The 27,122-nt window shown below is 42.8% G+C and overlaps 1 gene segment (V, D, J or C); it reads right to left on the bottom strand.

Moving 5' to 3' along the window:
• Positions 1-3,241: 3,241 nt before the first annotated feature.
• Positions 3,242-3,781, bottom strand: LOC101415104 (immunoglobulin lambda variable 9-49-like). The segment is given in 2 exon segments: positions 3,242-3,567; positions 3,697-3,781. Coding segments are annotated over 2 exon segments (366 nt in total).
• Positions 3,782-27,122: the final 23,341 nt, after the last annotated feature.

Raw genomic sequence — 27,122 nt, 5'->3', positions numbered from 1 at the left:
TATCGATCAGTTATACTATCTGCTTTATTTCAGATGTACTGTCTTCCACATCACTAATTCTCTCCTCCTCCTCTTCTAATCTGCTGCTATTTGCTGAGAGTGTATTTTTGATCTTGAACTGTGGTGTTCATCCCCATCATATGTGTTATCTTTTTGCATATGTCTGCAATTTCCTCTCCTAGTGTTTTCTTCATCTTGTTAATCTCTTCCTTTACTTCATTAACTTGGTTTCTAATATATGTTTTGAGATCTTTAATTACTTGTCCGATGCTCTGCTCCCCTTCCTGGTTTTAATTTGTTCATTGGATTCAGCCATGTTTTCCTGATTATTGGTTTGATTTGTAGTTTTTTGTTGCTGTCTGGTCATCATTTTATCTTGACAGATTTAATCAGTTTTTTAGCTTCTTTGTCTAGTGTTGGGGATTAATTAGTTGTTGTTCTTGAATAAGTGTTATGTATTCTCTTTGTCACTTTATTCTTCTTACTCTATTTTCTTGTTTCTGGCTAAGTTCACTTTGAAGTAAAATATTACAGCCAGGGAAACAAATTGAGTAAGAAAAGTAAATGTATAACGAAATATTGGTAATAAATTTTTACAGAGCAACAATGTGAGATCTGGGAGAATGCGTATTAGACTCATGTATGTTGTGTAGGGTTATAACAGTAAGTAGAGTACCTATAATGAGACAGTCAACTGAATATGGGGAGGAATGTAGTATGAATTAAAAAGCCAGTGTTTTAATGAGAAAGGAAAAGAAAAAAGAAAGACAATAATATCAAGAGTGGATAAAAGACAGAAAACAGAACAAAGGTATTAGAAAATAAATTCAGACAATTTGGGGGCCAAAGAAAGGGAGGTGGAATATAATAGAAACAATAGATGATGGAGGATAGAAAAATGTAGGAGAAAGGGGATACTGTAGGTTGCCAAAATCAATTCACATAGCAAAGAGGAAATACAGGATGAGGAAACACATCAAATGTGAAAAACTCCCTGTAGCACCTATTATATAAATAAAATAAAATAAAATAAGAAGAAAAAGAGAGAAAAAAAGAGAGAGAAGAAAGAAAGCGGGTGGGCAAAGAAAAGGGAGGGAAACAAGCAAGAAAAAGTAAAGGGAAAAAAATCCCAAATAAATGAAAGAACACCTTGGGGGATACACAGGAGAATAGACCAGGGGACAATGCAATATTAGCAACCAAGAAAAAAAAAGAAAAAAAAACCCACAAACTCCAAGGGATAGGGACTCAAGGACCTCAGATGGACCTCAGGGTGCAGTGGATTCTGGGAGGGGAAGTCTGTGATATTGCAGACTCAATGTGTGTGAGTCTCTGGAGCATGGGCCACCAGGGCCTAGGGGACACAGACCTGGCAAGGACGCATCCAGTTAACAGGGAGCCTGGGAGCACTGCAGCACAATACAGTCTTCAAGGATCCCTGCAGCTAGGCGCCAGCCCTATGGGGAGGGGTCCCACCTGCAACCTCTGACCTCCGTGTCAGAAACCCAAAATTCCACCTCTCACAAGAATCTCCGCTGTCACTGTCTCACCAAATCGACTTCCAGACGCCTCCCACCCTGCAAGCCCCTGAAACAACCCACTCAGGGCTTGGGAACTCCCCAGCACAACAAAGCCTTTAGGAATTGCTGCCACTGGGCTGCCGGTCTCAAGGGGAAGGGTCCCACCCATGACCCCGACCTCTGTGAATGAGACCCAAAATTCTACCTCTTACAAGGATCTCCTCTGTCACCATCCCACCAAATTGATGTACAGACACCTCCTGCTCTGCAGCCACCTGAAACAGCCCAGTCCAGCAGGACTCCAACACTATTCAGCCACCTTTTTGCAGGAGAGATTATGAGGTGCACTCACTCAGACACCATCTTGCCCCGCCATGCCCGTTAATCTTAAAAACAGATTTTTTTGTGGTTATTTTCTTACTTATTCTTTTCAGATATCAGGAATTTAAATTTTGTATTTAAAGTCATGGAATTTGCAGATGTGTTTGAATGCCTGTGCAGGGTGCCACCCACTCACCATAGTCACATTCATACTTGCTCTAAATGTGGAAATGGCACTATATCTAGGGTAATGAGTTCCTTTAGGAAATAATCCAGGGCCATGTTCACCCTCTTCCCTTAGGCTTCCTTTATTTTCCTTCAGGACAGGCAGGTTCCCCCATCCCTGGCTCACAATCCCTCACAGGTTCCCCATCGCTGTTTACAGAAAAACTCAAAACTCTTGGAGGCTCCTGATGTGGTCTTCATTGTCTGGCCCCTGTGCACCCCACAGCCCACCTCATGGCACCCTCCCCTTCCTCTCAGCCTTCAGCCAAATTCACTTCCCTGTCCTTGGAATCCCTGATCAAATTTCCCTTCAAAGATCTCCACACTAGCCTCTCCTCTGTGTATTGGGATTAGAGGGGCTTCCACTTGAATTCATGGTAGATGAGTCTATTTTGACACCATAGAACATCTGTTAAAATAGAGCATGTGCCCATTGTCACAAGTAGGATCAGAATTTTTTGGAATATTTATTATTTTGTTATATTTGATGTTACAAAAATACAGATACTATCCAATTGAAACATTTGCAACATCATCAAGGTTGAACCATCATCAGTATGACTCTTCTGTATAATCTTTCACTTATCTCCACCCCTCAAGCTACACCCTCACTTAAAGGTTTTAGAACAAATCTTAGAGCTGATATGTCTTCACAGGTGTATGATTAGACTTGATAATCTGGGAAGAGATTCCCAGATTTTTGTATTTTAGAGCATTGCTTTCCAACATCTCTCCTATGTTAAGCACATTGTTTGATCAATTGAAATTTGAAGCAGTCATATTCCATAATAAGTTTTAGTTTTGCAGTAGGATGGGTCTTAGTATGCATATTGTAAAAGAATTAAATTCAGACTGATTCATAAATTTTCTGACAATGATTTATTTGCTACCTCCATCCAGTTCTCCCACTGCAGATGCATTTCTTCCAGGGGCACAGATATTACACAGCATTTCATTCTTGCCTAATGACTTTTCCTACCAGGGCATTAGTGGAGAGTGCAGAGACAGACTCCACTCACACCCTGGTAATGTAGGGCCCTAATACCTGGGCAGGTGGTGTCTCTCCTGGCAGGAGCCCCCTTGAACTGCTGATCAAGTCCATGGCAGGGAGGAAGGCACAGAGCACAGGGATGGAGGTTTTTGTCTCACTTCCCCTCTGCTTGTGTCACTGTGGGTTACACGAAGCTGCTCCCACTGCTATGGTTTACCCCACAGTAATAGTTGGCCTCATCCTCAGGTTGGGTGTTCTGAATGGTCAGGAACCGATCCAGGCCAGAGCCAGAGCCTGAGAAGCGATCAGAGAACCCATCACCCCTGGATCCATCAATTCCACTAGTGCCAACACGCATGATGAACCGTGGGCCCTTCCCGGGCTGCTGCTGGTACCAGTCAACGTTGTAGCCACTGTAGCCACTGCTCAGGGTGCAGGTGAGTTTGGCTGGCTGTCCCAGGGAGGCAGAGGCAGAGGGCAACTGTGTCACCTCAGGTTGCGAGAGGGAACCTGCAAACACAGAAGCTCATAAAGACTCCTTTTGGGAGGAAGGTGCAGAGGTGTTGGAGGTAAGGGCAGGCATGGGATGCCAGGAGGGGGTGGTCCCTTTGTGATCTCTGACAGTTGCCCACCCCTGACCTGTGATCAAAGTGAGGAAGGAGAAGAGGATCCAGGCCATGGTGGAGATCGAGAAAGCTCTTAGCTTATGTCTCTAAGCTGAGGGTGGACTCCCAAGGCTCTTATATCCTCTGCTGGGTTCAGGCAGGCTGAGGCTTTTCATGCAAATCAGCTCACAGGCAGGGCCCTGGAGGAGTTAGCCCACAGGATGTCTAAGTGTTTAGCACCCTCTACTGGCCCTGGGCTCCCTCTATCTCTGCACAGGAACTCACCTGGCAAGTCCCTGATCGCCTTACTCAGTCTTTTCCTAATGTCTGTCTTAAGGGAAGGGTTATCCCTCTGTTCCTGAAGAAAAAGCAGTCTATATTCTATTTTTTTTTAATTTCCCCAAATATGTATTTTTGGGCATTTTCTCACTCATTATCATGGGTTGCACTTAATTGTCAATGTCACTTTTTCCTCTCTGTATTTTCCCCTCTCCCCTGTCCTGCTGTTTTTGCTGTCTCTGTCCATTCACTATGTGATCTCCTGTATCTTTATCCCTTTTTTGTCTTCTCTTCTTGTCTTTCTCTTCTAGGATTCACTGGGATTCAATCCTGGGGACCTCTGATGAGGAGGGAATTTCCCTGTCAATTGTGCCACCTCACTTCCTGGTCTCTGCTGTGCTTCACCTTGATTCTCCCCTTGTCTCTTTTTCTTGCATCATCATCTTGCTGCATGACTCACTTTCGTGGACACTGGCTCACTGCAAGGCCACTCAGCTTGCTGCACAGGCACTGTCTCACCAGAAAGGCACTGGCTTACTGCATGGGTATTGGCTCACCATGTGGGCACTCAGCTCACTGCACGGGCACTCAAATCACCACGAGGGCACATGGCTCACCATTCAGGCACCCCTGTGGGCATTCCATTCACTATGTGCACGCTTGGCTCACCCCGTGGGCACTCAGGTCACCATGCAGGCACTGGCTTGTCATGCAGGGATACTTTCTCTTATTCTTTTACACCAGGAGGACCCAGGGATTGAATCCAAGTCCTCCCATACGGTACGGGGAAGCCTTATCACTTGAGCGACATACACTTCCCTCTCTGTATTTTCAATCATAGTAACATATACAACATGGCAATTCCTATCCCAATCCCTCCCAGGTCTACAATCCATGGACACTAATCATATTCCAAGTGTTGTGCTCCCATCACTGCCATCCCTTACAGAAACACCTCCCCCAGAAGGAAACTGCACCCATTCGGCATTACCATAGCTTATTGACTATTGACAAATAATGGTGAGAATCAGAATATTCTTTCATTCCACTAATTTTCATTAATATCTCTTGTCTGCTTAGTAGACAATATAAACATGCAAAATATTAAAGTTAAAGCAAGTCCTCATTTTTCATATTTTTATCATTTCTGTCTACCTCTATTCATAATGTTAAAGTTAAAGCAAGTCCTCCTTTTTCATATTTTTATCATTTCTGTGAGAAATTCCTGGTTAAAATGCTTCACGATAGCTATGTGAGCAGTCATCATACATGATCCCAGATTCAAATAGAAATGAGTTCAGTATTTCATATTTGGGATCAGTGTTTCCTCTAGAGAAACACATCTGGGAAGACATTAGAGGTGGCTCTTTTATTCATACTTACACTTTTTTACAAAAATTTTAATCATCATTAAATTTAATTGGCACTTTCATTAGCATTCATTGAAAGGTAATTTGTGGTTTTCTATTTTAATATTTTGGAATAGAAAAGAGACCATAAAGGTTGACCTTGAAACAAATCTGCACGTTGCACCCTGACAACTGGTCCCCACACTCATCCCTCTTTGTGATCATTATGAAGATCAGACTCAGGGGACCAGTCCAGAGCATGACTGGTGATGGTCTCTGGTGGACAGGAGGAGGCCACCAGGTTGAGTGAGGGCAGAAAAGAGAAAGTCATCCCAGGTTTGAATTCTTGACAGATGCAAAGAGGCCTAGATTAATGGAGTCTGTGGGGTTAGGTGCTGGTATGTTCTTAATCCCTGAGCTGGGCATGGCTGGCCCAGCCTCCCACTATCCCCTCCAAGGCTCTTCCTGGAGTTTCTGGGATCCAGAGTATGATGCTTCTGCCGTGAAGAGGGGGCCAAGCTGAAATCATGCCTTTAGAAATGGGTATGGTTTTCTCAAAGCCACAGAGAGTAGAAAGTTTTCAGCTCCCCATGTGATGGGGCAAATATAACCACAAAGTTGACTACCTCTGGTATTAGACAGAGGAAGAGGCAGGAGAACTGCATGCACAGAGGGAGCGATGCATCCTGATGCCTCAAGGTTGGGAGCACTGTGCCAAGATTGCCCAATGTTTGAACATAACGGTCTTATGTTAGGAGAGGATCTAAGGGATATAAGACACACTCCCTGCCAGATCTGAAGCCAGAGGTGCCATCTGGGATGGCTGTGTGATGATAAATCCCAGGAACACATTTCTGGAGTTGCTTCCTGGGCACCTTTGCTTTCAGGTCCAGCCTTGCATCTCCATGTTGGCCCTGAGGTCCCAAATGGCTGGCAGCTGGATGATCAACAGAGCGTGGTCCAGGACTCAGAGAGATATGAAGGGTAAAGAGAGGGGAGAGTGGGTTCCCAGCCAACCTCATCTACCACAGTCTAACTTACTACAGGCATCACAGGATAAATGTTGGAACTGCCAGTGACATTGGGAAGAGAGAAGAATGATACAGAATAGAGTGAGTTACTGATGAGGCAAAAACAAGGTTTGCAGATACACTGAGAAGAAAGCCTTGGCTGACCTGTAGGGGGAGGTGGGGGTGGGGGAGACTCTAGGATGTCCAGCAACCAACTCAGTGAAAGGTCAAAGGGAAGGAGCTGTGAGTTCAGCTCTGCTAAACACAGGGAAAAAGGAGCCTGAGGTTGGAGAACAGGAAGAGTAAGTGCAAAAGAGAACATACATCAAACCTCTTTATAGCACAATGCCAGAGCCTAGTATCTCTACAACCTGCCACTCACAGCCTCCAGTAAGCAATCAAAATTGCTGACAATCAAAGAAAGTAAAAAGAAAATGTGTTCCACTGCCGAGAACAAAACCAGTCATCAGAAACTAACCCCAATTGTACCAAATTTGAAATGAACTGGCAAGGATTTTACATCAGTAAGTATATAGACATAGATACAGATTGGAATGAAAATGTATTTAAGAAGATAAATATAAACTAATAAAGAATCAAATGACATTTCTATAACTGAAAATAACAATATCAGAAAAGAAAACTGAATGAATATGGTTTGGAGATAAGATAGTCTCTACTTATAAACCTTAACAAGGATCTACCATGTATGGTTTATGTAAGTTAAGACAAAACATTTCTCCAGGTTCCTTAATAAATAGTTCTTTCAATGAAAGAATGAATGAGAGTCACCTGCATGGTGGCAAATGAGGGACCAAATAAATTATTCCTTAATTGATTTCTGATTCAAGTTCCCTTCATCAACATTGGTGGTTTGAGGAGCTATATTTCTATTTCTTCCTAGTTTTAAAGTTTAAATAAAAAGACTAAAAATTTCTGGTTCAGCTATATCCATTTCTGTTACTGGTCTTGCTCAGGCAGAAGAAATGGATTACATTTTATAATCCTGACTTGCCTGTGACAGCCTGAAGAGTTGTGCAAGAATAACCAAACAGTGCTCTCTGGCTTCTACTAGGACCAGCAGCTGTTTGTGCTACTGACACTGCATTCACCATCGAGGGTGCAAAAGTGAGTCTGGCATGCATTCCTGGAATGTAGAGAAAGATCTACCTACATTGGTGTTGGTTTCCCTACCAGGATATCTGTCATCACACTGAGGCAGACTCTGAGATGAACTAACTTCAGTTTGAGTTGGAAGCAGCTTTGAACACAGGGGCCCTGTGGAACAGAATCAGGGAGGGTGGTGTGGCAAACAACCCAGGGAGTTAAATCAGTCAAGTGCAACAGTGAGTTCCAGAAGCTCTGTGACTACTGATGACTCCAAATCTGTGTCAACCCTTAGTCCTCCTCCTCCTGCCTGTGTCATGGACAAATATTGCTATTAGGAAAATGCAATAAAACTTTCCAAAGTCAGCCACTAAAGGGAACTCTGAAAACCTCTACTGCTAAATTTTCATTTCATAAAATAGAAAGATGATTCAAAGAAATCAGTGTAGTCTTAATAAAAGCTTTGATTGATTTCATATTTCCAGAGCAGGAAATTCAGGAAAGGTCAGTAAGAGGGTTCTCAGTGATGTTTCTTCCTTTCTTTTCCAATTTCACTTATCTAGGAAAGGACATCATCAGCCAAACCCTGATTTTTGGCCTCTGCCTCTAAACTAGTCTCATTGTATCTATTCTTGTTCCAGTTTATCAGTCATTTCTATTTACATTCCTCTGCTAGAAAGCTCTTTCTAAAGTCCAGCATGACCCCATCACTCTCAGATGAGAACCCTTCCTTAAAAACGTGGCCCTTACACTCAAGCATAAAATTTTCTGAATGAGTTTCCTCCATGATCTGGCCAAGTCCTTCACTGGTCTCACTGATGGTCATCCAGAGTCATTTCCCCTGATTCAGGTGCCACTCTACCCAGCCCTGTTCAGTCCAATGTCTTGTCACACAATTCTTTGGCTGAACAACCAAAAATTTCCCCCCAACTTTATGGAACATACTATTGTCAATGCCTGAAGCCTTTTACCCCTTATGTACTCTGGTACATTCCCATTAGTTCTTTGGGATTCCTCACAGTAGATGCCTCCTCTTCTTGTCATGCATCTTTGACCCAAATCTGTCCCCATCACACACCCTCACAGAGAAGCTTTCTCAGTCTGTCCTACCATAGCATCCTAAAATTCTCCTCTCACATCTCCTTTCAAGGGTGGGTAGGAAGTGGTGAAGGAGGGTGAAGGTGGAATGATGTTGGGAAAGAATGAGCTGAAACATAAAGAATGCATAAAAAAGTTTGGCTGAGGCATCAATACCCCATTGCTATGATCCAAGAACTTTGCCCATCAACCCTGAGATGGCCAATCAACCACAAATTGAACACTGGCAGATTATGTGGAATTGAAAGATTGTTGGGGATAAGTCAGGTGAGTGGATAGTCCTTTAGCTATAACTAGCATCATGATCATTTTGTCAATTTCTTTATGAAAATAAATCAGAACTTAAATAAATATCTTTAACCAATCTCCTCTTCACAAATGTTTATTTGTAATGGAATTCTCAAAGAGAACTTAAGTTTAGAATTGCATTATACAGAAATATTTGTTGAGTTCATAATTCTAATCATTCTAACTGGATTTATTGGATTTTGTTAGCCTTCCCAGCTTAAAGGAGACATTGCAGTTCAAAGTTTCTTCAGATCCTCAAGACTGTCCAGCAGGAACCCAGATATGGTTTTTGATACATCCAAGGCTGTGGTATTGAGGAAGGAGGAGGAAACTGGCAGGTTTTTGTCTGGCTTCACCATAAGCCTGGAGCACAGGGCAAGCACCTAGACTGCTGACCAGTACTGAGCAGTAATACTCAGCCTTGTCCCCAGGTTGCAGCCCAGAGATGCTCAGGGAGGCCAGGCCATAATGCCTGAGCTGGATGCTGAGAATCTCTTTGGGATCCCTGTGGGTTGATTAGGAGTCTGGGAAACTTGCCCTGGTGCTGCTGTAGCCATTCTTCTCCCTCATTGCCAACATTATTGCTGTTCACAGTGCAGGTGACTTTGACCATTTATTCTTGGTCCTGAGACACTGAGGGTGGCTGAGTCAGCCTCACCTGGGCCACACACACTGCATCAGGGAAACACAAACAGTGAGGACAAGAAGGGAGGGAGAGAGTGGGGCCCAGGTAACTGAGGGGCCTAGAAGGAGTTTCCCACACACATCACATCTGCCCTCACCTTGGAAGAGTGTGAGGGGGAGGAGAAGAGGGGATGGAGTCATGGTGCAGGTGCTCAAAGCTCTGCTCCCCAGACTCCAACATGAACCCGGGGTTCCCCTCAGTCTCTTTTATTCTCTCCCAAAGACCAAGGAGGGAGGAGTTCCTGTATTCAAATATGTCTCTGTTCCCTGACCACCCCCAGTGACCTGTGCCTTGCCTAAGCTCTCCTTGACAATGGGGAAGAAGAGTAGTAAGAGAAAGTCTTCTGGCTGGAGTCCTGAGGTGGGTCTCAAGAGTCCTTGTAAGCCCTGACAGCTGCAGTCCTCAGTGAACTCATTATTTTCAATTCCCCTGTAACTCACTGAGGGGTTCCCAGCTGGTAGAACCCAGAACCCTCACCCTGAGGACAGTCCCACAGCACCCCCTCCTGGCCACATGGCTCTAGGCACCACCTGGCCTGGGACTCACTGAGCAATCTAAGTCCGTTAAATGGCTGATGGGACCCTCTGGAGCTGATACTTAGGGGGGTGTCCAGGGTTGATGGGGATGTGGATAAAGCCACAGGAGACAATCAGGTTGTAAAGGGTGGTGTCTCCATAAATTAGCAGCAGCACACTCCACTTATATTTTATTTTTTAACGAATTAATTTTGTTGATACATATTAATAAAGAATAAATACTTCCAAAGTGTACAATCAATGGTACATGGTACAATGAATGCATAGAATAGTTAGGCATGCATTGTTTCATTTTTAAAGCATTTTCATTATTCTCATAATAATACTAAAAAAGAAAAACAAACAAAAGAAAACTCATCACGTTGCAATCTCTCTATGCTTCTTCCATCATACATAGCTGCTATATTATTTCCTTCTCCCTAGTATATTTGTCTTTATAGTTTGTAAGAACAGTCTTATATATGCAATATCACTCATATTCATAGTTTACATGAAGTTCCACTATGATTTACAGTCCCATATTACAGTTTTTAGCTTTCCTTCTAATAACATAAAGGTCCTTAGTCTTTGCCTTTTGACCATTGTCATTTCTACATAAGAGCTCTGCTGGCTACAAACAGCATGATGTTCTCTCACAATTTCCATTCACAGATTTGGAAAAAAACATTTAACCAATTCTGCACAGATTTTACTAAAAGTGGACAAAAATATAATAGGCTTCTTCATACTACAGATTACTGGGCACCCCATCACCTGGGTTCAGGGTGACACCATCAATTCTTTTATTTTTTCAAGCAGACCCATCACTGGAACCTAAATCAACACAGAGTCTGAGGTTAATCCTTACATAATCAAATCACAGATACTCTTGTTTCACCTTAAGTTTATCTTTGACTTATCTGAACTCTGGCTTTCTGAGTGGGTTTCAAAATGTAGGTAAGTATTTCCTTTGTGAAGAACTCACTATTTTCTTTCATTTTCATAAGAACACACTTTTTTGGTGATTTATCCATGTAGCAGTATGAAAATATATTTATTTACTCCCAACTATGCACAGATTCTATTGTGTAAATGGCCTGGGTATCACTTATAAATGTTTAAATTTGCCTATTAGCCGTTCATATATTTTATTTTTTCATTGCTTGGGGTGGCTTGTCTTTTAGCATTTTATTTTAGAACTTGTTCATAAATTCAGAATGTAAGACCTTAGAATTGTATCCCTCTTATGGCTTTTGTATTCATTTTCCTATAGGTCTCTTTTAAAAATATATATATCTTTTTTTTTAAGATACATAAATCACACAAGTTCTTACATTCCAAGTTTGAAAAAGTTAAATATTTATATGCTGAATGCTTTCTCATTCCTGTTTAAGAAATTATTGCAGTTGATCAGATGACCAGGATACTTTTCAAGTAAATTCTTAAACATTGTACTTTTAAGTTTAACCTTTAGGCCTCTTATACAACTCAATTTAGTTTATATGTATGATGTGAAGTAGAGGTCAAGTTTCCTTTTTGTGTTTCAGCGTAGACCTCCCACTCTTTCAGCACTGTTTTTTAGAAACACTTGACTTTCCCCTATTGAATTGCTTTTTCCAGTTTTCAGAAATCAAAAAGACTTTAGACTATGGATCAACTTCTGCCCTGTATTTTCAGGCTGTTGAGTCTTGCATCAGTATTTCTTGACTGTATTCCTTTCTTTGAATTTCCATTGAAATTCAAGGATCAACATGTCAATCTCAATTCATAAATATCTAAAGTGTTGGTGTCTGTGATCCCCTTAAATCAATTTATGGAGAACTGACCCTTTAAAATATCAAAAGTTACAATCCGTGAATGTGGGATATCTCTCCATTTACGTAGACATTTTCAGTTTATCTCCTGATTTCAATTAAATTTCTTGCATGTCCTCGTTAATTTTAAGTATTTTACTTTTATTTGTTGGTATTGTATATGTATATTTTTAAGTTTGCATATCTCTTTTTAATAGCATTCTAAAAACATAAAATTGATATTCATGTGTTAGCTGTAAGTCATGAAAGCTTGCTAAATTCAATTATCAATTCTGGATTTTGGGATAAAATCCTTAGGATTTTGTTATCAAATTATCATGCAGATTGTGAAAGCAGTTTCTCTTCCTTCTCCTTTTTAAGCTAAACTTCTTCTAAAACTAAACTTACATCCTAGACCTAAAAGTATGTCCTTTTCTATTTCTCCTTGTTTTGGCCAAGATTTCACAAGGTTTTGAAGCTCTTTGAAGTTGCAGGGTAATCAGTGCGCCTGGGAGATGAAAGAGGAGTTATGTCTCCCTTCACCACAGGCCTGGGGTGCTGTGCAAGCACTGAGGTTTTCTGCATAGGACTAGCAGTGATAAGTAGCCTCGTCCTCAGTCCAGAGCCCAGTGATATTCAGAGAGCCCAAGTTTCCTGACTTGGAGCCAGAGAAGGAACTGGGGTTTCCTGGGGGTCATCTGCTGTTACTATAGTTTAGGAGTTTGGGGAACATTCCTGGAGCTTTTGATACCAGTTAATGTAATGGTTCCTGATGTTGGTGCTGCTTCCAGAGCAGGGGATGGAGACCCTCTGGCCCAGAGTTCCAGAGGCTTAGAGAAACTGAGTCAGCATTGACTGGGCCCAGGACCCTGGAATGGGGGGAGACAAAGGAGGAGGAGTCTGGGTTCTAGAGACAAGAGGAGAAAGCAGTGTCCCATGTGGCTCCCCACTGCCTCTTCCCCTGGGCCCACATCCAGTCACCTGTGCAGTGAATGAGGAGGGTGAAGAGGAGAGGGGACAGGGCCATGGTGGAGATTTCCCCTGAATCCTGCCTTCTGGGGCCCCACAGCTGAGGGCGAGCTTCCTCACAGTCTCTCCCAGGCCCTCTTCATACTCTGAGAGAAGGGAGGGACTTTTCATGCAAATGAGTTCCCCCAATTTTCTGTTCCTGACACAGGAAACTGGTCAGACCCCTCTGGGTGAGGGAAAGCTGGAGTGTGGGGTGGGGCTGTTTGCATCCCAGAGGGAGGGCTCAGCTGCAGCCCCATGAAGCCTGCCTGAGGGCACCAGGCAGTGCAGGTGGCTGCTCCCAGTTCTGGTCACCCCCAGGCCCTTCAGGAACAGGCCCTGAGCAGCCCCTGTGTCCAGACCTGACAGAATCATATGTGACAGGGAGACCTGAGCCCATCAGGGGCAGGTCCTGGCTTCCCAGTGCTCTGTCTACTCCTTCCTGATTTAGATCTGTGCCAGGGGCCCCTTTATTTTACCTCCCAGTCACCTCAGGGCATCTTTATTGTCTACTCAGGCTGCTCAGGGATGAATCTGCCCCATTCTACCCCCCTCCCCACCCCTGCTTTTCATTGGTCCAGGAAGAAGACCTTGTCATGACCAGAGAAAGGACAGGCCCCACTAGTTCTCTCTGTGGGAGTGCGGGGTGAGTTCTCCTTCCTCTATGGAACCCAGAGCTCTAGGAGACAGGGATTCTTCTCTCTGGGACACTGAGGTTATGCGTAAGGAGCCCCTGTGTTAATTCCCAGAGGATTTTGCATTGTGAATCTTTTTTTGTTTGTCAGTATTGCACAGAAATGGAAACAACAAGCCTCCTAATACTTGGACCAAGAAACTCATGGTCAGGAATCTTTTCTGCAAGCACAGGAACCCAAGCTGCAGCAGCCCTGTCAAATGGCAGCTGAAGCACATTATTTCATATTGAAAGGAGCAAACAAGCTGAGCAAGCCAGGACGACATGACTGAAAACTTTTGTTTCAACCACTGCCTGCTCCCAGGTGGACCAGAAACCAGGGAAGCTATACGGCTCACTCAGTCTAAGCAGGGACTTGAGGAAATTAAAATATATCTGATTCATACTCATAAGTGAGTCTGTCTGAATTTAACAGTAAGGGAATATAATATGCTATCTGTAATGTCATCCAATATACAGTATTTTTTTAAAGAAATATACTTCAGCGAAAACTTAATATAATTCATTCAAATAAAAAATGAAACAAATATTTGTATATGACAAGAACATTTCTGGAAGTGTCCACCTCAGACTCAAGGATTTTACTTTCGGAATTTGTGTGGAGAGAACAGCAGAATTACCAGTGTGATGTCTCTGTGGAGAAGAGTTGTTGCATTATTTTTTAAATTTTATATGCCCTCATTTCTTTCATTGATTACTGTTATCTAAAGTAGTCATTTAAATATAGTGATTTCATATATTTAAATAAATGAAAAATGTTGGTATAATTTAATTTTGCATTTTAAGGGTACAATTATTTGAAATTTCTTATCTTTGTGATCCATGTTTTTTTTTTCCTTTCTCACTTTCATTTAGGCATTTTAAATCACCTGTTTTGTTAAGATAACAGCAGGTATTATATGAATGTTTATTTATCATCAGAAAGAAAGTATAATATAGACACATGCCTTATCCCAAATTTTGTTGGTTATTTGATCCCTCCATGATGATGCAGAAATTTTGAGATGGAAATGTGTTTTTCATGTCCCTCCCACTTTAGGGGCAGGCATTTACCTCTCAAACCCTGAAGGCAGGTACACTCCATGAGGAGGCCTGGGTTGGCTGTGAGCCCTGGGTTTGGCTCATGGCAGGAAACAGCTGCTGTAACCTCTTTCATAGACCAGTGAACAAGTTTTTGCAGCCCATTAAAGATGAAACTCTTGAGGGAATATCTGAGAAGATCCACAGTGTCCCCTGCTGGTTGCCTCAGGAGGAGCATATGTGTGATCTCCACTTACTCATTGAAAAAAATAGTATTGTTTATTGTTTTTCAACATTTCCACTGTATTTCCCAGGGCAATCAAGATTCATTGCTTGGCTCTTCTTTGCTAGGTCCTACTTATATTTATTTCTCTAATTATTGTTGAAAAGCCATCCTAACATCAATATTTCAAATTCAGAGGTTAATTTTCTTAATATTTTACCTGTGTTTTAAATGACTAAAGAGCTTATGTACATGACAATCTGACATTATTGAGGGATTTTCTTTAATTTTGAAGCTCCATTTGAACAAACAGCTGGTTTAAGGTAAGAATCATTTATATACTTAACTTCGGAAACTTTTAAAATAAAAATAGATCCATAATAAAAGACTGATCCAGACCAGCACAGATATTAAGCTCTGAGGGGCTGAGACAGGGATAAAAATGGGGAGCATTTCAATTCTGAGTAACACAAACCAACTTTATCCTAACTTTAGGTGACAAATTCTCCTAAATCTGCTCATGGGTGGGAGACTTTAAAGTGTAAAATTAGTCTCACAATGATGAGACAATGATGTATCTGCTTTGGGCCATGGGGCAGGAGTAAACCTGCTCTAGCTGAAGTTTGAAATGCTCCTGCACCATTTGTTCTGTTCTCTTTGGATCAGCTTGTGCCCCTTGGTAGGAATCAGTAGCAGATCTGAGCCTGCTGTGTTGTGATCTCCAAGGGATGTCTGCACTGTCACTGCATGGAAGAACAAAACTGAAACCTCAGGGCATGCACAGAACAGCCTTGGACTTCCTTCCCAGGCTGCTTAGGAACAGGCTTCTCTCTACTGTCTTGAACCTGACCAGACCATAGTTTATTTTCTTTGTTCTCTGATGCTGAGAATTTGTTTGTTCCTTCTGTATCTGAAGTCAGAAAACTTACAAGGTAGGGACTAGCTCTATCCAGTCCTAAAGTGAGTGATACAGAATAAGGAGTATTGAGGAATTTGCATAATTGGATTATTTGCTGGATTCATAGGAAAATGAAAAGAATCCCATAAAGTAGATGGAGGCGACATGTGACTCCCCATGTTCTTTTCCTGGGGAAGCCTCAAGTACAGCAAACAGAAGAATTGAGGCACAGACCTTTGGGGTTGTTCCTCCAGGTTTAATTTGTATCCATCTCATTTCTTTGGGAGGAGAAAGTGGGCAGACTGTCTTCCCAGACAGAACCATTCCTCCCTTAGATGCTATTCTGAATGGACCTCCAGGCAGATGGCCCAGTAAGAGAGGCGAAGCAGGGGTTTAGTCAATGGTGGCCTTTCTTTTCTCTCCAATAGCATCCAGGAGGACAAAACGCTTCCAGCAGGTGCTAAGACAGAGAGTTCTGACACATTCAATAATAGCCAGGAATATTCTTTGGCTACCCATAATTTCTATGTCCATTATCTTCTGTGTTGTTTTCACAGCTAGACCAAGACAGCTGTACAGACCTGATCTCTAATCAGCTCTTAATGCAGGAACCCTGAGTTCCCCTAAGCCCAACTTTTCAGAGACATTGAGGACCAGCAACCTTCCAGCTCCCCATTTCTTTATCCAATACAACAAGGACCAAAGAAGCTCAGGGATGATTCATGTACTTTCTCCTATTGTCCAGCCAAGGCAGCCCTGTCCCCACAGGTGTTTTATGTATTTTTTTTTCATTTATTTGTCTGATTCATTTAGTATACATTTAAAATTTATTTATTATTTTTATTTGTTTATGATTTTATTTATTCACCTAACTGAAAATCCCAGACAGGTGATTTCTGGGTCCCAGACCTCTAATTTCCACCTGTGCCACTTTGTGCAGTTTCTCTTGTACACAAGGGGAGGGGAACACCTACTTGCTCAGGCTCTGTAGGGTTCCCACGGCAGTACTTCAACATTGCTGAAAGGACTTAAAGTCTGTCTACTTACTCCACCTCCCCTTGAAGGTGTACTGAATTTGGATATCACCTTGTTTCCTGCAAGAAGAGGCATCCTGAAAGGTACTCCTGAAAATTGCTGACAGTCTTTAGGTAATTCTGAGCAAGATGCCTCTGTGTGTTCAGGTTAGTGCTGAGATTTCTCAATAGAAATCTGTTCTGGGGCTGCTACATCAGCCCACTGGGGGTTCTGGTTTTTTTTTTTTTTTTTTTTCAGTCTCAGGTTACTCTGGGGAATGGTCTCCAGGACAGCAACTGTGATTATAAAACTGACTGCAGGTGTCTTCCATGTAAGTCCTTTTGGGAAAGGCATATATCTGGAAGTTACAGATCCTACACTTATATTCTGAAAACACTGCATATAAGCAATATATTATTAAATGTCATTAGAAACAAAATGCATTCATTGTCTCTCACATTAATGTGGGTGAAGAGATCTGGGCCAGCTTCGCTGTATGTTCTTGCTCAGGATCTCCCTGTGGTTGCAATTGAGCTGTTGTTTGGGGCTGCAGACATCTGAAGGGGTGAGTGGACTTGGAGTGTCCACTCCCAGGCTCACCCATGGGGCTGTGGGCAGGAGACCTCAGGTCCTCACCATGTGGTCTTCTCCCTAAGGAAGGTCCCCACATGGCCACTGTGTTTCCTCAGAGCAATGAATAGAGAGAGTTGGAATGAAGTACTGAAAGAGAGACAGACAGACAGAGGGTCACAGAGATACCCAGACCCTGCAGGTTCTTTTAGAACTTAAGAAAGAACTGTGCACCATCCCTTCACCATATGTCTCTGGTCCCTGTGGAACAAGAAGCCACTGCTCAGGGTGCAGGAGAATCTCACAGATATTCCCGGAGATGCAGAGGGGAAGAATGGCTGAGTCAGCAAGACTGGGAGAGAGAAACTGCAGACACAGACAGGGATGCATGCTGGAACAGGTACCTGTTCTAAGCTACTTAGACATCTGAGCTAGAGGAGCTGACCCAGGCTGGAAAGATCTTCCACAGTTCTCTGATGATTGTCCTTGCCTGAGGGGAGAGAGAGGAGCACAAGGAGGAGAGGAGTCCAGGCCATGGAGGACACAGCCCCTGAGCCACACAGTGGAGCTGGGCTGCCCCAGGCCTCCTTTTCTCTCCTATGCTCTGTCAGAGGAGTGGCTGATAATGCAAACTGGCTTCAGTCCACAGACTATTGATGGATTGGGCCCTGATGCTGAACCCTGATGCTGGAATTAAGCTCACATTAGACCCAGGAGGATGTAGGAATTTTTGCCCCCAGGGAGAGCTCTGGGAGGAAGCAGGTGCTGAAATGACACAATGGTCCTTTCTCAGAGGACCCTGCCAGGCAGTCGGGATAAAGCTGCTCTGTCCCATCAGTGAGTACAGGGTCCAGCCCCCTGACCAGGCCCCTTTGAGTGCAAGGTCATTCTTAAGTCCTAGTGCATGAATCTCAGGCAGCCTCACAGCATCACCTGCTGATCATGATCAGAACTTTATCACTGATGAAGGTACTGAGAGCCTGGAACTTTGAACCAGCAATTCAAGGCAGTTTTGAATGTGGGTGTTGACTTAATTCCTCCAAGCAGAATATTTGCTATGTTGCTCTTGAAAATAATTTTGCACATAGATATTCTGAGTAAAATGCCTGTGGTTGACCAGGTTACTGGTGATATTTTGCCATATAATCCAGTTCTGTGATTACTGCATCTGGGCTGTGCCCTCTGTGAGTTGTAATTTAAGACTCAGGTTCCTCTGGGGGAGAGTCTCTGAGAGGGGCTGTGATGACAAAACTGACTGCAGGAACATTCTCAGTTAATCCTTTTGGGGAAGGTGTATATTTGGAAGTTACAAATCTTTAAATTGATATCCTGAATAGATGCTCTATTAGTGATCTAACCTTAAATGAAAAAGTACCCCCCAAAATTGCAGTTAAAAACAAAATGCATTTACTGTCTCCCACATTTTTGTATGTCAAGAATCTGGTCAGGTTCACTGTGTGTTCTAGCTGGTGGTCTCAGTCAAGCTGTCATTTGGGGCTGCAGACATCTGAAGTCATGACAGGAACTAGAGGGTCCCCTCCCAATCTCACTCATGGGGCTGTGGGCAGTAGCCCTCAGCTCTTCTCCTTGTGGGCCTCTCCCTAGGGCTGCCCAACATGGACACTGGCTTTACTCAGATCTGGTGATCAGAGAGAGAGGGTGGGAATTCATGAAAGAGTAGGGAGAAAGAAATACGAGAGAGAAAGAGAGGGAGAGAGTGCACAAAACTGAGAAGGGTGCATGTCATTTATAATCTACCTCCTAGGTGTGCACCAATCTCTTCTGCAAAAATCTTTGATCTCCTAGGCCAGCCCTGGTCCTGGTGGGAGGGGGCTGCACAAGGGTGTGAACCCCAGGGGGCATAGGGGTTGGGGACATAGAAGAAGAAGAAGTGACTCCAACACCCCTACATCTATGTGCTACTTGAACACACAGTTTGAAAAGAACCGCTTGAGAAGGCTAATCCAGACCTTCTGGGAGGTCCTTTGGGCACTCCCTGCACCCTGGCCTGCATGAGCTGAACATCTGCTTGCAGAGAGCTGAGGCCCAGGATCCCTGTTTTCCTTCCTTGTGCTCAATGTTGAATAGTAGTGCCTAGCATGACCTTTCCTAGTTCCTTAGAATCAGGACCCAAGGAGTCAGCTCAGAAATTAGTCTTTCTGAGAGGTGCCATTGCAGTAGAATTTGCTCTGCACCCTTCACCCAAAAATAAAATGGGATAGAAGGAGCAGAAAGTTGTGAGGGTGGGCCTTTTCTCCCCAAGGTGCAAAGGAAAGGGGAACATGACAATCTCCTTGCCCTAGGTTGTGGGAGCATTGGCTGCAGTAGAATTGCTATTACGTTTCTGGGCTTCTTGATCTGCCCTAGTGAGACCAGATTGGGAAGTTTGGGGGCTAAGAGCAGAGCAGAAATTCCAGGGAATAAGACAAGGACAAGAAGGGCCAGGACTGCTCCCCTGAGATCCAAATTCTAAGAAGTATCCAGGGCAGATGGTCCATGGTATCTCAGGCTGGAATTTAGATCATCAGGGATCAATGAGGATGGAGGTTCAAGACCTGCCTGAACTGATCCAGCAGGGAGGAGCGTGTGCCAGACAGAGGACCCAGCAGACCTCAGGAACCCCATCCATGCCTGTGGACTAAGGCAGCCTGAGATCCTCACTAGCAGTGCCTCTGCAGCTGCTCCCTTCCCACCAGAGCCTGTGGGAGCCTTGTTGGAGCCCCTGTGCTGTTTTTTTTTTGTGGCATTTGAATTCATATTACTAATGGGATCTGTTGATGAGAATAAATACAAATTTGATGAATTTTTCATTATGTTCATGCCAAAAGCTTTCAGGATTTCATTAAGAAATTATTGCCTGTACCTAGAGAACAGAAATATGTTCCTGTTACTTCTAAACTTGTCATTTTAGGTTTATTATTTATGTCTCTTCACTCAAATTACTTTATATGTATGATGCTATGTTGGGGGTAACAATTTGAATTTTATTTGAAATGGTCAATGGTTTCAGCACTATTTGTCACAAATTCTTAAATTATGGGTCTGTTTCTAAGCAATCTTTGAGTTTTTGAATCTTTTCTAGAACCCTCCTATTTCATTATATATGCTCCCCTTGTCTCCTCAAACTTGTACTCTTTGTTCTGAGGTAGGTAATTTCTTTTCCTGGTTCTTCAAAGGTCATTTAAAACAAGAGTCAATGTTCTCTGCTCATGCTATTACTTGCATGATCAAAACCAAAGTTTACAGGAAAAGGGAACATCCCTCCAAACAGATTTGGTCTGCCTGTGTATTTAGATAGAGGCAGCAAATCCACAGTTGTGGGGTCTGCGAATCTCAGGAATCGGAGAATCAAGGGTGATAATGGGGACTCAATTTTCCTGCTGTCCCCACCCCCCAAGGCCAGAGCCCCAACATACACCTCCTCCATCATCTCTCCTGGGGACTCTGTGCTCTGAGCACAGACTCTGCAAGCAGGAAGCTGAGAGTCTCTAAGGATGCCTTCATGGCCATGGCTCCTTTGAGGGATTCCCGGGAAGCAATCCAGCAGTCATGCATGGGAGAAGCTCAGACCCTCAGGTGAGAGGGAGTGAGAATGAGGCTGAGCTGTGAGCCTTACCTCATTAAAATGGGCTGGGTTTTGAGCTCAGATCCTGGGCACATAAAGCCAAAGTCTCCTGAGCTAGTCCTGGTCCCAGACAGAGGAAGGACATGAGGGGCCAGGCAGAGGCAGAGGGAGGTTTTTTTCTCCCTTTCCAATGTGTCTGGAGCACTGTGGGAATCTTGCTTCTCACATCAAATTCTGAGCAGTAATAGGCAGCCTTGTCCTCAGCTAGGAGGCCCAAGATGTTCAGGGAGTCTGTGTTGCCTCCCTTGGAGCCAGAGAAGCAATTTGGGAAACCCGAGGACAGAGTAGTTACGAGTACTTCTTGAGGGTGCCTCTGAGGTGCTGTTGCTACCAGCCTGCACCAAATGCTCCAATGCTTCTGATACTCCCTCTTCAAGTGATGGTGACTGTCTCTCCCAGAGACGCTGACACTGAGGCTACCTTATTCAGCCCAGACTGTGTCCAGAGCCCTGCAATGAAGGAAAGGGACACAAGGATAGTGAGACTGGAGTCGTTGCCATGTTATACCCCAGGACAAGAGGAATATGGCAGGGCCTGAGTGTTCTCTTTCTATCCCTTCTCCTGACCCACTGACAGTTGGTCATCTGGGCAGAGAGTGAGGAGGGTGGGAAGAGGGGGAGTCCAGGCCATGATGGAGATACAGCAGAGCTCTGTTTTCCAAGGCCCCACAGCTGCCTTTGATCTGACCAATGTCTCTTTTATCTACTTTCACACTGGGGTACAAGGGGCCCCACATACAAATCACTGCCTGCTTCAGAGGGCCTCCTACCTCAGGTCTTATTCAGTCCTCTCTGCTGAAGCTTAGCATGACCTAAGCTTCCTCAGGAGACAAGAGCACTTGGCTGATTTTTTCTCAGGATCCTGATCAGCAGGCCCTGCCACAAGGAGCCTGGTGACTGGGGTCACAGCTGAGCAGGTCCACAGCACCCACTGCTGCCTCAAGGAAGATCCACTCAGGTCTGGGAGGCAGAACAGTGACCATGGAAAGAGATAATTGTTCCCTGCCCTCCTGCCTGCTGCACCTCCTCTCAGGGAGGGAGCATCTTCATGGCCCAGGAGCCTCCTCTTCAGGCTGAAGCCCCTTCACCATGGCTAAGTCATGAGCTCAGTGTAGTGGCCTCCACAGTCATGAATCTCTGAAGACATGTTTCCACCAAGGTGCTCATTGAGGGAATTTGCTGAAGATGCAACAACCAGAAAGACAAAGACAGTAACAGACCAGCCAAGAAACAGCAGTTGGGATACCTAGAATCCTGACTTCTTCCTCTCTCATTTGCCCAATTTCCTCTGGAGCAGTAGGGGTCTCTGGTACAACCCAGGGAGGGATTGGAGGAGCAACCCTAAGGAATACTGAGCTAGAGCTCAGTTCATTCTGTGGCTGCTGCTTTCAGAAGCACAAGGGAATGGACAGCCACCCATAAGCCAAGTAGGCTCTCCTCATTTTATTATCAGACCCAGTGCTGATTAAGTCTGTACTTTGAAGAACTTTAAAAACAATGGGGAAACTCACAGAGCAGAGGTTGAAAGGTGAGAGGAGGGACTACATGCAGAATAGACTTGAGGATGTGCATCTGGGTTAAGCATCATCATGGTAGAAGAAAAAGAATTTTTGCATGAATATCTAGAACAGAGATGAGCATACAGACTCAGATCATACCAGGTTCCCTTCCTGCGTTGTAAATACTTTTAATTGTAACACACCCATGGGAGTTACCTTAGTTTGTTTGTAGTTGTTTTCTCACTACATCAAAGGTCTGGGGTCTGAAGATGGTCTTTTCTGATGTAACCACTCAGGAAGGCCTAAGACCACTCTACCACATATGCTTCTGAGTCTGGGAACTTAATTTTCACAATAATTCAGTTCAGTGTACAATGCCTGTTCCTTCCATGATGCCTGGCATTTGGGATCATTCAGCCTGTACAAGTAACACGCTTCACTTAAAACCTTACATAGCATGAAATTACATAGAATTAAAAAGTGAAATTCACTCTTCGCATACTCCCCACCTCCCTTAAAACTCCTGAAAAGCTAAGTCAACCACAATAATAAAATTCATAGATTTGTCTCCAAAATCAAGATTATACTGTCCCTCTTTCAGAGGAGGTAAAACCTCCATCCAAATCCCAAAACAGATCTATCATAACTGTATTTGAGCTTCCTTTTCCCTGAGTCTCAAAAATCTATCTGTAGCCAATTATTTGCCATCATATCTCCACATTGGATCTTAAGTGACTCTTCTTCCTTTCCTTTCCAATATTATTTATCTAGAAAAGGACTCGATCATCCTGTACCAAAGACTACCTAGAATGAACAAGCTAATAATTTGAATAATTGCCATGTAACAGTGCTGATTCTACTTCTTTGAATTATAGACATAAATGCACTTAGGTGAGAGTGTTTTTAAGTAATATCCAAATTAAATGGCATAATAGAAGCTGAAATGATTATAGATTTGTTTTTTTGTTTTTTGGTTTTTTTTAAAGATTTATTTATTTAATCCCGATTTATTTAATCCCCCCCCCCCCCCGGTTTTCTGTTCTGTGTCTATTTGCTGCTTCTTGTTTCTTTGTCCGCTTCTGTTGTCATCAGTGGCATGGGAAGTGTGGGCAGCGCCATTCCTGGGCAGGCTGCACTTTCTTTTCGCGCTGGGCGGCTCTCCTTACGGGCGCACTCCTTGCGCGTGGGGCTCCCCTACGCGGGGGACACCCCTGCGTGGGTCGGCACTCCTTGCGTGCATCAGCACTGCGCATGGGCCAGCTCCACACGAGTCAAGGAGGCCTGGGGTTTGAACTGCGGACCTCCCATGTGGTAGACGGACGCCCTAACCACTGGGCCAAGTCCGTTTCCCTAGATTTCTTTTTATAACCTTCCATTTGTGATTTCTCCCACTAGATCAGACTCAAATACATATAATACATGTTATATTACTTAAAAGTTTTCCTTAGATGTTAAGGTTTACTTTTTTCTAATGTGTATATTTGGGACACATTCATGTTTTTAAAAAAGATGATACAGGTATTGCTATATTTTTGATAAATTAGTTTTAAATTTTAGGTAAGGAAGGCCCTATTTATTCCTTGATATACTTGGTTTGAGATGAATGCAAATGTGTAAAAAAAGAGTAATTTTTAACTAATAAATAATTTATAAATTTGTAAATTATGAGGTAGATAAAGAGAGAGGTAGACTGTATTTGTGATTAAATAAATATTATTAATAAAACAAATTAAGAAAAATAAGCATCCACCTAAGTCTAGTGCTGATGCCATCTGATCTTGAATACACACATGGACACACAGACAACACTTACTGTGCTCTCAAGATTCTAGGAAAGTAGACTAAAAGTAACTGGCACATAAAATATGTATATGAAATTTTTGAGATATTTCTCACCAATTATCAAAAAATGAATTTGGCATTTACAGAAGCTTTCTTCCATATATCCAGTGAAATGGCAGTAAAAGGATTATTTTACAAGGTTGAACCACAAGAATAAATAGAAGAGGCAAGGAGACAATAACAATAAAGCTTTGGAAGGAAGAATGCAGTTGAATCAGGAAGCTTTTGAAAGTTGCACTCTATCAAAATGAGATAATAATACAAGAAACAAGACTTGAGATCCTAACAATCAGAGATTCAGTATGTGAGATTAACAAATGGGCTGTCAGGAGAAAGGGAGAGGAGCTCTAATGGCTAGATATGCAGGCCAGATTGGAGCAAGAGAAAGGAGGGCTCCAGGAGCTGTAGACCCTCTAGCAAAGAAAGAAAAGGTGAATATAATAGGAGTTGTTATATAATGATGAACCCAGCCTAAAATATTTTCAACTTTAAACCATGCAGTTGTACAATATAATTTTTGTATTTTGATTTTATGGAGGATTTTGTTTTAGAGAACTAAAACAAAGGACCTTTGTACCCACAAAATTCAAAATGGCCTGGCCTTTAGGAAAGAGAGAAAGAAAAAGAAAGAGAGAAAGTAAAGGAAAAACTTGAGGAAAGCAGACTTGGCACAATGGATAGGATGTCTGTATACCGCATGGGAAGTCTGCAGTTCAAATCCCGGGCCTCCTTGACCCATGTGGAGCTGGCCCATGTGCAGGGCTAATGCACACAAGGAGTGCCCTACCACGCTGGGGTGTTCCCCGCATAGGGGAGCCCCATGCGCAGGGAGTGTGCCCCATGAGGAGAGCCACCCAGTGAGAAAGAAAGTGCAGCTTGCCCAAGAATGGCGCCGCACACATGGAGAGCTAACACAACAAGATGACACAACAAAAAGAAACACAGATTGCCGGTGCCACTGATAAGGATAGAAGCGGTCACGGAAGAACACTAGGCGAATGGACACAGAGAGCAGACAACTGGGTCGGGGGGCGGGGGAGGGGATAGAAATAAATTAAAATATCTTAAAAAAATAACTGTTGTCATTGAAAAAGAAATTTGAAATAAAGAAAAACTGGATAGTTTCATTTGAACCTTTCAGAAAGTGGATATCTGTCAGAATGTCAGGGAAAGAATCAGTGATAATTATTTAAAAATTTAACAATCAGAAATCAGGACAATATATAGTTCATGGAAAATAAGAAATGTCTATAAAAAGGAGATGCAATTCTAATACAATACAACCTCACCTGTGAATAATACTTAGCTTGTCGGAACAAACCCTGAGAATTAATATAGTAAAATAAATCATATTATTAGGTTAGGAAGCTTGGGGGAGGGGGTATGTGCCAAGTTGTATTACACCCAGCTCCTTATTTTCTGTTGTAGGAAAGCAAAAGTTAAGAACTAAACTGAAAAATTAATAGTAATAGAGGTATGCAAAGGCAAATTAGAAGAAATATTGGGAAAGGGTAGAAGAGATATGGTGTGGGGGCATTTTTAGAACTTGGAGTTGTCCTGGGTGGTACTGCAGGGACAGATGCTGGACATTGTATGTCCTGACATGGCCCACTGGGTAGACTGGGGGAGAGTGTAAAATACAATGTAAACTATAATCCATGTGGTGCAGCAGTGCTCCAAAATGTGTTCACCAAATGCAATGAATGTGCCACGATGATGAAAGAGGTTGTTAATGAGGGAGGAGTGGGGTGAGGGGGATGGGGATTATATGGGGACCTCATATTTTTTTAATGTAATCTTTAAAAAAATAAAGAAAAAAATAAAAATAAAAGACATGAGAGTCCTTACTTTGGGGAATGAGACTCAGTATTGGAGAAGATTAGAACTGGATGCTGCTTGGCGTTATGTAGGGCATATATAACTTTTAATATTTTGTATATTAAATACTCTTTATTAAAATTTAGAATTATATTAATGAATTAAAGTCATTGCTGAAGTTAACATACTTTATTGAAGAATTTTCTATTTTCTCAAATGTTCATGCATTAAATTTTAAAAAATTTAAGAATTGCACAAATGTCTGAACTGCTTGTTAGAACACTTAGAAAATTTGGAAGACATGCTCATGGACTTCAAAGAGACTAAGTAGACTCTGAGTCCAACATGAAATTTGCATAGACATAAGTAATTGAGCGATCTATATTTACAATAAGATGACATTTGAGTTAGGATCAGACAACTAGTAAGGGTCTGACCAGGATTCACATCAGTCTGCCTGGCTCACAATCTCAGCTCATCAGAGCTAAAACCCCAGTACCTTAAGTGCTCTGTGAGTTCATCCAGTAGCCCCCTCCTAGTCTGGACCTGTAGATTCATCAACATAAATTCATTAGTCTCACTTTTTGATAAAGATTTTCTTTTTTTTTTAAAGAAAAAATCACCTTTCCCCAAATATCAAGTAGTTTGCAAGGAAGGTACCCAAAATAAGAAGCAATCAATTCTGATGGATGTTCAAAACTGTTACTCACTTTGTACATTTCAATTTGGGAAATTGTCAACATCTTTAAGGCCCACTGGGGGTCTGAGGGCCCTTTTGCCCATCTTCTCTGGTGCCAGCCTCCTGTTTACTGGACCAGGTGGCTCAGGCCTGGCCACTGATGGGAAGTTTTAAAGCAGGAGGGACTTCTGCCTAAGGAAAAATTCATTTGCAAACTCTTCCACAAAATTGAAAAGATCTTAGACTCTGCTGCCAAATTGTAAGCACCATTGCAGAAAGTGAAAAGTTTAGAAAAAAACTGTTTCCTCCTGCTAGATCAGAATGAAAGCCTAGGGCAAAAAGGAACTAATGGGGACACTGGTAAAGCCCAGAATGTGGAGGAGACACCTTTACTTCCTCACTTATGCCTCTTTCCAAGCCAGCTTTTTCCTGGGAAACTGTACTTGA

This window comes from Dasypus novemcinctus, chromosome 19 (assembly GCF_030445035.2).
Source record: "Dasypus novemcinctus isolate mDasNov1 chromosome 19, mDasNov1.1.hap2, whole genome shotgun sequence".
Classification (NCBI taxonomy): domain Eukaryota; kingdom Metazoa; phylum Chordata; class Mammalia; order Cingulata; family Dasypodidae; genus Dasypus; species Dasypus novemcinctus.
Note: the sequence above shows the minus strand (reverse complement) of the source record. Positions and strands in the feature narration are given on the sequence as shown.